Source organism: Macaca fascicularis, chromosome 5 (genome assembly GCF_037993035.2).
Source record: "Macaca fascicularis isolate 582-1 chromosome 5, T2T-MFA8v1.1".
NCBI classification, from domain to species: domain Eukaryota; kingdom Metazoa; phylum Chordata; class Mammalia; order Primates; family Cercopithecidae; genus Macaca; species Macaca fascicularis.
Genome location: NC_088379.1, coordinates 160,688,483 through 160,701,060, shown reverse-complemented (window position 1 = coordinate 160,701,060; position 12,578 = coordinate 160,688,483). Strand labels below are relative to the sequence as shown.

General features: G+C 36.0%; 1 protein-coding gene across 4 annotated transcripts in view; it reads right to left on the bottom strand.

Annotated features, from left to right (window-relative positions):
- Positions 1-12,578, bottom strand: part of GUCY1B1 (guanylate cyclase 1 soluble subunit beta 1) — a 48,537-nt gene that overhangs the window by 18,484 nt on the left and 17,475 nt on the right. For all 4 annotated transcript variants that reach the window (XM_015450962.3, XM_005556150.4, XM_065545637.1 and 1 more), the window contains one exon: positions 11,527-11,645. In XM_015450962.3, the coding sequence (XP_015306448.1) occupies positions 11,527-11,619 (93 nt within the window). In that variant the 5' untranslated portion in view covers positions 11,620-11,645. The remainder of the gene's footprint in view (positions 1-11,526; positions 11,646-12,578) is intronic.

The following is a 12,578-nucleotide window of genomic DNA, read 5'->3' as shown; positions in this document are numbered from 1 at the left end:
CATTTTGAAATGGAAGTCTTGGAAAACTAATAAATTGGCCAATAAATATTGTCTGTTCTTGTAGCCTTGCCATTAATTTGGAAGATGCCACATTTCCCTGAGTCTCAGATTACTAATATACAAAACTAATTGGTGTAAAGAGTACTAGAAGATATGGTGTAAGCTATACATTTTATTTGGCTCAAGATGATTTTTCAAGTAACACTCAGTTCATAACATGTTGGGGTGTGTGTGTGTGTATGTGCTGCACATATATAGTAGGATATACACACAGCACAGCATGGTGTAGGAATTAAAAGCAATATGACTTAGGATCAATTAAACTTAGACATGGGTTTAAATAATGACTGTCACTTCGTAGGAAGGTAGCCAATTCACCCAATTTTTCTGAGACTTTATTTCTTCTGGCAAAATGGAGATAACTTTAAAAATGTATATAAAGCACTTAGCACATTTCAGATGCGTTGGCAAAACAACTGTCTCTGAAAGATTCCCTTGCCTTAATCCCTGCGAATGTGTTGTATCGCACGGTGAAAGGGATTTTGCAGATGTGATGAGGGTTATGGACCTTAGTTGGGAAGATTATCCTGGATTATCCAGGTGAGCCCAACCTAGTCACATGAGTGACTGTGCACTTAAAAGTCAAGAAGCTTTCCCTGCTACATCGTGAGAGAGAGAGGTGCAATGACAGAAGGTCGAAGAGATGGGAGTATAAGAAGGATTCAACACCATGCTAGCGATTCTGAGACGTAGGAGACTGTTGAAGGACTGGAGAGAGGTCTCCAGGACTTTAGGGCAGCTGCCTGCTGACAGTCAAGGAAACTGGGTCCTCAGCCCTATAACTGCATGGAACTGAATTCTGTCAATACTTGGATGAGGAAAAAAACGATTATCCTCAAAGGCCAACATAAAGAAACACAGTCCCGCCAGCACAGCATGCTGAATATAGTCCAGTAAGACCTGCAATGGACTTCAAACTTACAAAACCACAGGGTAATAAATTTGTGTTGTGTTAAGCACTTAAGTTTGTGGTCATTTGTTATGGTAGCAATAAAAAACAAATACACCAAGCAAGTAGGAATCTATTCACAACTGGTGATTATTTTTAAAGAGAAGAAAAAAAGCAACAATAAAACAGTTTCAAAATGTCATGGGCATAAAAGAACATATCTAAAATAAAAGTACTGGAGGTACGCCAAAATTGAACTATGGCTCTTATTCCAAATGTCTCAAAGAGGTCAATTTAGAAAAACAGAAAAATCCAGTGAGATTACTGGGAAAAAACTAGAGTGAGGATGAGATGATTCCACGGGTGTCCACATTTGAGCAATACTCTACCAGGGCACCTACAGCAGTAATTTTCTGTCCCTTCCACACATCCACTCAATCATGCACCCACTCTATAAAGTTATTGTATGTGCATTATATATCAAACACTGTGCCATGTGGGCTGGGGGGGCAGGGTAGATGTCTGGATGCGGATCCGCATGATGTGGATTAAGCAGCTCATGGTTTATATCACAAATGGATGTGTAAAGAGGATTTTGATGAGCAAATGAGGAAGCCAACAACGCAGACTGAAAGAATGGAGTTAAAATCCTTCAAAATGAAGATGAGATTTGAGCTAGGTCATGAATTTTGACACTCTAATCCAGATAAATGGTTCAATGATCTCCTCAACTTGATAAATCTGGTGACTTTTTGAACTGTCTGCATCTACTGTTTCCTTCCCCACAATTATACCTGTCCAAGTCAAAATAATTCTTAGTAAAAACATCAATTCATCCGGATTACCTCTAGAGGCTGCTATTGTCATGTAAAAGTAATCCAATATGGCAGACACTAAGTACTGAAGAGTTGTATATAACCTACAAACCCCTGAGTCCTAAAACTGTTTTACTTGGTAGTATGAGAGGTTCTTCCAATGATGAATCATTCTCATTAGAACTCTTCCCTTAGAAGGGACGACCTGAGAACTGCTTCATAGCCCTCCGAGACCCCTTATACTTGTACTTATGTGGTGAAACATTTTGTGAAAGAAAATCGGGTGAGAAAAAAAAATCACCAAGAGAGTTTTATTTTTATCTGCATTTCTCACAAAGTCAAAATTAAGCTTGTGGCTGCATTTAGAAAACGTTTCTAATAGAGTCAGGCCCAGGTACTGTGTTGTAGCTCACTTAAAAAAGAAATTGAGGTTGGGCACGCTGTCTCACACCTGTAATCCCAGCACTTTGGGAGGACAAGGCAGGTGGATCACTTGAGGTCAGGAGTTTGAGACCAGCCTGGTCAACATGGTCAACATCTCTACTGAATCACGCCTGTAATCCCAGCACTTTGGGAGGCCAAGGCGGGTGGATCATGAGGTCAGGAGATCAAGACCAGCCTGGTCACCATGGTGAAACCTCATCTGTACTGAAAATACAAAAATTGGCCTGGTGTGGTGGCTCACGTCTGTAATCCCAGCACTCTGGGAGGCCGAGGAGGGCAGATCATGAGGTCAGGAGATCAAGACCATCCTGGCTAACATGGTGAAACCCTGTCTCTACTAAAAATAAAAATTAAAAAAAAATTAGCCAGGTGTGGTGGCAGGCACCTGTCGTCCCAGCTACTTGGGAGGCTTAGGCAAGGGAATGGCATGAACCGGGGAGGCTGAGCTTGCAGTGAGCCAAGATCTCACCACTGCACTCCAGCCTGGGCAACAGAGCAAGACTCCATCTCAAAAAAAAAAAGAAAATACAAAAATTAGCCAGGCGTGGTGGGGTACGCCTGTGGTCCCAGCTACTTGGGAGGCTGAAGCATGAGAATCGCTTGAACCCAGGAGGTGGAGATTGCAGTGAATCGAGATCTCACCACTGCACTCCAGCCTTGGAGACACAGCGAGATTCTGTACCCCCCCCCCCAAAAAAAAATTGAACCAAACAATAACTTGAAATAGGCATTTTAATATTTTTTCTATACAGAATGCTTACATATTTCATAAATCAGTGTATCAATGTGCTTATATCATTTTCATACTCTTTTTTTTTATTATTAAAACATTTCTACATTCACTCAAGCAGATGGCATAAGGCAATAACGACTTGCACCACTTATGTTACTGGCACCACTTATGCTAAGGTAAGTCAGAGAGTGGACACAATCGTCCAAGTCAGTACTTCCTGAGTCACTAAAGATAGGCACTGCACGCTCACCGTAGGATACCAAAAACACCAAATGAGAATGTTCACCATTTCAGTCTTTTTGCGATAACCAACTCTCCAGAGATTTACTGTGTTATTGAATTTACTATTAATTAATTGAACAAGTAAAGTGCTTTCCTGAATCATAAAAGATTGAACACCACTTAATGTAATAATGATTTTCTTTAGATAGTATCTAATATAAAAAATACTCTTGGGATTGCTTGAGTTACAACCTTCCTTACTTGGCTTTATTCTTTCAAAATTTAAAGTAATTACCACAGCCAGACTATTACAAGAAATGGGATTAATGATTAAAAGTTAAGTTATTTTCATTTAAGTACACTTATATTGCTAATTAATGTGTCATCCTCACATACAGGTTACAGTTTTTATTGCTACAATAAGATTCTTAAAATAGCCAACAAAAAACCCTTTCTACATTTGATAATGCTATCTAAACAAAGATGACAGTTCATCCACATTGCTCTAACAATGTATTCTGGAGAATAAGAGTTTCATATCAAAACTGATATTCCGTGTTATTTCTAAATATACCCACAGAAGCACTTACAGAAAGTAGAGAGCTGTGTGGTCCATGCAAATAAGTATGTCTATATGTATGAAAGTAAAAAAGACACTGAAAAAATGTAAACTCTTATATTGCAGCACAAGTAGATTCCCAGGAAACAATGATGTAAACCTCAAATATGCTTTGATTCATTCTTCTAGTCTTCATAAAATCAAAAAACAGGAAAAATATAGAGAGCAGGACCATTCATCTATTTTGATATCTTGAGATACCTAAAGGTTTCAATTTCATAATTTCATTTTTTAATGTTCTAATATCATTGTATTGTTTTTCTACAAGCAAATGAATGTGGTTTTTCTACTCAGGAATTCTGCTCCCTGTCAGTCTGGTTTATTTTATCATCTGGCATTTATCATTTCTAGAAGAGAAATTAGTTATGGTATTCTGGGGTACTGTACTGGAGTTTCAGACATAGTACACTTCACAGATTTAGAAAACAAAAGACAATTTATCATTTCTTTGAGTAATACTTTAAAGTGTCACATTTTTAAAGACCTTGGAATGTTTCAAAATAAATGCATATTTTCTTTTTGTAATATGCATGCCAAAAATAAGTTCTTACATAATTACAGAGGCCAAGTCCCCAGAAGTCAACTACCTGATTTTCCTGTTTCAAGGACATCTAATTAAAAATTTTAAAGGATCCACAGAAATGGGTAAGACCTTGCCTTGAACGTTTTAAAGAAAAGCATTTTTCAGTCTCCAAGAATCCTTGTTTTGGTGAATGGGGAGAAGGGAGTTGTCTGTTTTGAGAATATTACTGCAGTTTAGATCTGCAAGAAATCTTTAAAATCAGTCATTGCAAATCTCTTTTTGTTTTTCAATGAAGGAGGATGAGGTACAGGATTTCCTTTCCATCCCTCACACCTCTGAAAAATAGGACCAACACCAACATTCTTTAATGAGAATCATGTAATTTAAAAAACATTTTTTTAAGTTTTATAAGAAAAAAGTCATTTTGGAATTTGAAGATAAAACATTTAAACAAACTAGACCTAAGTAAAATGGAACACCAAACCCTAGATAATGAGAAACACCAAAGTAAATAGCATGAGATCGGAGTGAGTATGAAGTGAATGCTTTCATAATACTTTTCCTGCCTTTTCTTCTTGGAGCTGCTCCTTGAGAATTAAATAGCTTTCCAACTGAAAAGATATAGAGATTATTTTCTAAAAGAAATACTGAAAATCTCTACTTAAAAAGAAACTGTACTAGAGTCACTAAAATTATTTAAATGGATATAGCTTTAAAGCTATATCAATTTATCATTTCCATCCTCTCCAGGGAAATATTTTAATTAAAGAAAAACAGTTAAAGTATTTCACTTATTCTACTGCTTGCTTTTAAACTCATGTTAAAAAAGATCCAACCTATATAATACTACATGTAACAATCAATATTTTGAAAATTTATGAAAATATATACCAGTTATTCAAACTGAAAAGCCTTACAATTCTAGAATATTTCTTATCTTCCTTCACAAGTTTTTTAAAAATAAAACTACATCCCTACTTGTCGATTTTTAAGTTGTGGATTATAGAAATTGGCGTTGTGGATGCTGAGAAAACAGTTCTTTTTGAAATTCCAAAGTTAAAAATAAAGTGAATGGTGCACTTTTTTCTTAAGAAATATAAATAATTTAGGGAAGTATTAGAATTTTACAGCTGTTCAGGAAAAATCCTCATATTTCCTAAAATAACTCTTTGCACAAACATTTAAGAATTAGATCAGTCATCAATCTCAGATGGTTCCTGGTGGCCAAATCACAATGTTGTATTTAATAAGCCAAAACCTGGAGCCAACAGGAATTGAAGAAAATCCCACTGCAGGCTGAACAGAGGCGCAGGTTGATAAACTCAAATATATCTGAGTTGAGCGAACGACTGAAACTGTCACCATATCAAGGTTAGTTGAAGAAGCCAGTGTCTCCAGCAAATAATGAAAGAACGTTGATCTAACCATCACCTGAGTTCTATATGCATACTTAGGTCATAATTTAAATCCTAACTGTTCTCTAAAATTGCATTTGCCCATGTATATTTTCATAGTCAACCTGGCAGCCTTTGCTGCTCATTTTAATTGTATTTTAACTCTGTAATGGGGAGGTAAAGACAATATAATGTAATAATAATGTAATACTGTTGAAATTGAATTGGTAGCCCTGTTTGGGACTGACGTGGCTCCTGTTCCCAGGGATAATAGATTATCTTATCAAACACAGCTTTCTCAAAGCTCTTGACTCATTGTACAAGCATATACACACATACTAACACAGACATAAAATATAAAGAGAAAAATAATGTACAGAGTAGTGGTCTAGTTATCCATAGCTGTATGTCAAACAACTTTAATAATTTATTTGCTATCTTTCATGGTTCTGTAATTTGTCTGGCTAAATTAGAAAGTTCTACCCTTGGGATGGAATCAGATGGAAACTGGGCTGAAATTATCAGAATGCCAGAGTAGGCTGGTTTTCCAAGATGGATCAATCAAATGGTTGGTAGTTATTTCTAGCTCTTTGCTGGGAGCCCAGCTAGAACTGCTATCTGCCAATCTACACTCAGCCTCTCCATGTGGCTTGTGCTTCTCATTTCACGTGTCTGGGTTTCTAGAGGTACCATCCCAACAGCAACTGTTCCAAGACACCCAGGAGGAAACCAAGACTTCTTGTACTTTAGCCTAGGAAATTTAAATATCTCACTTCTGCCCCATTTGATTGGTTAAATAGTCACTAAAGCCAACCCAGATTCAAGGAAAAAAGAATTTTATGTCTCGCAAAGAAGAGGCAAAATCATACCACAGAAATGCATGTGAGATGGGAGAGACTGTTGCAGTGATTTAGGGAAAATATAATCTGCCATAATGCAATAGGACATTAGAGTGTAGAGGTGAGCATGGATTAAGGTGGAAATAACATTCAATTGAACATTCTTTATCAGCTATTTTCTTATGAAGCTTGCAAATCCCATGTATTCTTTGCAGTCTTTTCATCAGTACACTAGAAACTTCCGTTAGAAATTGACTATAGCGGCTGGGCGCGGTGGCTGGCGCCTGTAATCCCAGCACTTTGGGAGGCTGAGGCGGGCGGATCATGAGGTCAGGAGATCGAGACCAATCTGGCTAAATAAAAAAAAAAAAATTTGCTGAGCATGGTGGCGGGCACCTGTACTCCCAGCTAGTAGGGAGGCTGAGGCAGGGGAATGGCATGAACCCGAGAGGCGGAGCTTGCAGTGAGCTGAGATCGCACCTCTGCACTCCAGCCTGAGCGACAGAGCAAGACTCCGTCTCCAAATAATAATAATAATAATAATAATAATAATAAAAACATTAAAGAAACGCAAAAAAAAAAAAAAAAGACTACAGCAATAGCACGGAACCACATATTTTATTCTGAGTTTACAAATAAAAAAGTGGAAAAACTAGAGAAAATTCTTTTTTTTTTTTTTTTTTGAGATGGAGTCTCGCTCTGTTGCCCAGGCTGGAGTGCAGTGGCCGGATCTCAGCTCACTGTAAGCTCCGCCTCCCGGGACTATAGGCGCCCGCCACCTCGCCCGGCTAGTTTTTTGTATTTTTTAGTAGAGACGGGGTTTCACCGTGTTAGCCAGCATGGTCTCGATCTCCTGACCTCATGATCCGCCCATCTCGGCCTCCCAAAGTGCTGGGATTACAGGCTTGAGCCACCGCGCCCGGCCTGAGAAAATTCTTAAGATCCAAAAATCAAATTTAAAAAACGTCTTATTTCTTTTTCTCTTTTTGATAAATTATATTTTCAATTATTAAATCAACCAAAGAATAAATGCCAAAGATTATTACTTTTTTCATCAGTCCACAAGTTGATGGTTTCACTGGCGATTTAAGAAAAAATCAATTCTAAACTGTGAAATGCTTTCCAGCTATTTTTGATTAAAGTTTCAGGGTGGCTTAAAATAAGCATAATGCAAATTTTTTAAACTTGAATTTGGAAGCACAGGAGAGATTGCGTAAGCAGGGTCATGAATTGGATATTGGCACCAAAGCCTTTCAAGGGGGTAGATACGTTAGTATTCGTTAAGTCAACTATGAATGGATATGATAACGTCCGTGTGAAAAAAGAAATACGTTTCTGGAGCTAAGCTACAGATATTATCTCTACAGCATGTCCTTGAGTACAAAATTTAAGCAAAAGAGGTATTATCCTGATAAAACAGGCTGGACTAAATAATTATAAAGACACATATACTTCAGAATTAATTAATTCTATTATTCAAAGACTGTTTCATTAATTGCCTATTAAATGCTGTGTCTAGTACTTAGAAATTTGTTTTTAAACTGTTTCAAAAAAAGGAAAAACAATGGTATGGTATGTATATACATATATAAGACAGACCTATTCTTAATAATGTATTCAACTGAGAGGCTGTGGACAGACTACTTCCAAGGAAATTGTGCTTGCTATGATGAGTGAGTCAGAGTTGCTCAGCTAACGCATAATCAAATAGTCTCCCCTGTTATGATTTCAGTAGCTATTTTAGTGCTCCCTAAAAGCTTAAAATGGAAATATTAGAATGACTATTTTAAAAGTGTCAACAGACACATGCAATGTACCCTGTAAATTAAATAATAGACAGTAATTTAGTATGTTCACCTGAAAAGGAAATTGATCTAGTATATGTCTCTTCTTTTATATTTCAATCTATGATTCATCTGTAAATAAAATTACAGGCTCTCCCTCAAAATGGGTTACCCTGAGTCAAATAATTCAGCTTGATCTATTGGTGTGTTTGCTTCCTATTGTGTTTTTTCTGCTTTTGCACAAAAAACAAATATTCATTTTTTTAAAAAAGATATATTCATTTATTCTCAGATATACAGATTGCACCTGTGAAGGTACAAACATTAAGAGATTATACATGATCTCTGGCTTCCTGAAGTTTACATTCCAGTCCATCAAATGGGAATGATAATGCAGTATGAAAACTACTCTGGCTTGGGAAATGCAGTGTCCTATGAAAATAAGAGAGAGGTTAGTTACCATGACTAGGATAAGACAGAGTTTGGAGAGAGGAGTGGCGCCTTCCCAGAAAAGTAATTTTACCTGCAGGATTAATAGCATTTATCTATGGGGAAAATGCTGGAACCATATTCCAGGCAAACAGAAGAGCAGTAGAAAATCTGAGAGGATAGCGGGAACAAGATAAATACAAGTTTCTGAAAGCGGTTAAGTTTGGCTGGACTGGGGGAGAGGGAGAGGGAAGATGGAGAAAGAATGAAGGTTTCTATTGTTTTAAATATTTTGACAGTTTCCAATGAGTAATAAAAAATTACTCCATAGTTTAAGCAAGAAAACGATACGTTGAGATACATTTGCATTACAGAAAAAGCACCAGAGTTATAGGATGGAGAAGAGATTGGAGGAGTCATGAAGAGAAGCAGGGAACCCATCTAACCTCTAGATAACGGCAGACTCTCCCAAACAAGTGTGGGGGAAATAGAGAAAAGTGGCAGAATTCCCAAAGCTCAGTATTTGGGAAATAGAATCTAAAGATGTGGTGACTGATTAAAACCAGGGCTGAAACAGAAAGAAAGTCTTTAAATTTTTAGCGAAGAGTTGAAGTCACCATAAAAAATATTTTATTAATTTATGTAATAAAAATATCAATCTTTATATGTGTGCTGGTATGTTAAAACAATGTATGAAAGTTAATGATTTTGTTTTATAGTCACACAGAAAAAGTCCACTTACTTTCTGTGTAATCAGCCTAATGATAACATAAATATCTACTTTTTAGAAAAGCAGTACTTTAACACATTCAACTTGCCCTTAAAATGTATAATTTCAAAACCAGGAGAAAATAAAAGAACTGAATCATAATGTAAAATACTGATGAAAACTTTACAGTATTCTAACTTTCTAGTTTCTTCATTTTTCACTCTCACATTGAAAGAGAAATAAAATAAAATTGTGTATAATTTAAAGCTATGTTAACTAAATTTTATACAACCAAATATATCCAAAATATTATCATTTTAACATGAAATCAATATAAAATTGTGAATGAGCCATCTTCTATTCTTTTTCTACTGTCTTTGACATCTGGTGTATATTTTACACTTGCAGCACATTGCGCTTTGTTGTATGTATGCATGTATGTAAAGATAAGGTCTCACTTTGTCACCCAGGCTGGAGCACAGCAGTGTGATCATAGCTCACTCACTGCAGTCTCCATCTCCCAGGCTCAAGTGATCCTCCTGCCTCAGCCTCCGAGTAACTGGGACTACAGGCGTGAGCCACTCCCCAGCTTGCACATCTCATTTTAAATGCTGAGCAGCCTCATGCAACCAGTGACTGTCCCATTTGATAAAGCAGTTCTGGAACACAGAGAAACACACCTAAAAGGCTGCTTGCTCTCTTACTGTGCTGTAACAAGCTTAGCAGATGGTCACCATGAGCACAGGTTGAAAAAAAAAAGGAATTAATAAAACCATTTGAATCTTTGTTTTGTTATGTAAACATGGCCATTGAGAGAGAGAGAGTTAAAAGCCAGAACAACTGAAAGTTGAAACTTTGCTGATAAGTTGATAGTGGTCAACAAAAGTACTAAAAAGTGAAATATGTATTCAAAAACCCCATATCTCCCAAAACTTTAATCCATTTAAAATAATCCCATTAAATGCTGCCTGTTCAATTTTATTTAAATATCTCTTGGCAGCTACTTCATTTGGAAGTGGCAGCTTTTTTTGACACCAGTAGTTTAGTAAATCCATGGCAGGAGATTGCAAACCAGTTTCCAACTTGATTTAATGCTGTTTTAAGTTTATAAGAAAAATGTCACTATGTAAACAACAGACATTTTGATTAAACACGAAAGTTCTTATTTTGGCTGTTAAATCAATAATGCAGCTGGATTGAAAGTGTTTACATTCCCTCAAAACTGGGCTTCGATTCAGCTAGTATTGCACTGACATCATTTTCCAGCAAGATCTGGCAGCTTTCAGCAGCCAGTTTAGAAATATCCTTTGCAAACAACCACATAATTTTCAATGTTAACACATTTCAAGAAGAGGGTCTCACAAATGCCAATGCTTAAAATAGTATAGTCAATCCAGAAATAGTCTCTCATCTAATGTGTAATTTACTAGTAAAATCTTTTAAGGTAATTTTAACAAGAATATAAGACAAAGGCCTTTGATTGCATTATTTATCTTTTCCACCTGAAACTGACTTTTAACTGTTTCCTATTTTCCCTTGTACAGTAGATTAATTAATATATAACTCATGATAATGTGTCTTAAGTATGTTTTGGTGACAGAACACCTGAAAACCCTGCTACTTTTTCCTAAACATTGAGCTCCAGGTAGAACTTCATAAACACTGATACATTGCTTGATTATATCTACAAACTAGGAATGTTTTGTAAATAGAAAATAAGGCCATATTAAATGTCTAAAACCACAATCACTAGGATATATAGCCATTACCCCCAAAAAGGGCAGTTGAACAGATCACAAAAGACCATCTGGAGCTTTTCAGGGAACATTAATTTACAACTTGCATATTCAGTATCAGCAACCAGAAGTTAAAGAAAAAATATAATGCCAAAATGGATTCAAGACCCTCCAATAACTATGATTTTATGTGAACTAGAAAAAGGTCACGATGATTCCATTTCAGAAACAAGACACTCTCGTCCAGCTGAGTGAACAAAAGGATTCTAGAGTCTATATTTGAGAGTTACAAACACAGAACTTTTAACTATAGGACCTCAAATTGCTTACCTGTAGAAATTCTCTGACATTAGAGCCCAGGACGCGCAAGATTGTATCATAACCAGATTCTTGGCAAAAGACGAAAAACATCTTCCCAAACATTTGGAGGATTTCTCCAGCATTGAGATCTATTTTACAAGTTCAAGAGTGGAAAAAAAGCATATAATAGGTGAAATATTCTTAATAGAAAGAATGAAGGTAAGTGTTTATTAAAATAATTTAAAATGTCTTCAATTTTTGTGCATGGCAAACATAGATCATATGAAAAAAATCCCTTCAGGACAATACAATGAAATCAGAGAAGACAATGTATAAACATGTTAATGGTGTACATTTGCATTTACAAGCAAAGCAACCAGTTTTTCAGCTTCTATTACAAATTACAAGTGGAGCATACCTAATCTGAAAATCTGAAATTCAAAATGCTCAAGAATCTGAAATTTTTTGGTCACCAACATGACACTACACGTGGAAAATTCTACACCTGAACTCGTGATGGACTGCAGTCAAAACGTTGTTTCTTGTGGAAAATCATGTAAAATATTGTACAAAATTGCCTTCAGCCTACGTCTATAAGGTGTACATGAAACATAAATGAATTTTATGTTTTGACTTGAATCCCATCCCCAAGATATCTTCTTATGGATATGCAAATATTCTAAAATCCAAAAAAAAAAAAAAAAAAACAAAATCTGAAAGCCTAAACGTTTCTGGTCCCAAGAGTTGTAGACAAGCGATACTCACCCTGTACTTAATTTTGACCTTTTTAAAGCATATATTTGATATACTACTTCTTTTTTCCAAAAAACACAAATTTTTAAAATCATCAAGAATGCACATGACAATATTTTGATACAAAATAGTCTTTATATAGATATGTGTATTTAATAACTTGATTACATATAATATGTACCCTGGTGTTCTGCTTTTTTCTTAATAAACAATCATTAATATTTCCTAAAACTTAAATTTTCCATATTAATTTTTTTTTTTTTTTTTTTTGAGACAGAGTCTCACTTTGTCGTCCAGGCTGTAGTGCACTGGTACAATCTCGGCTCGCT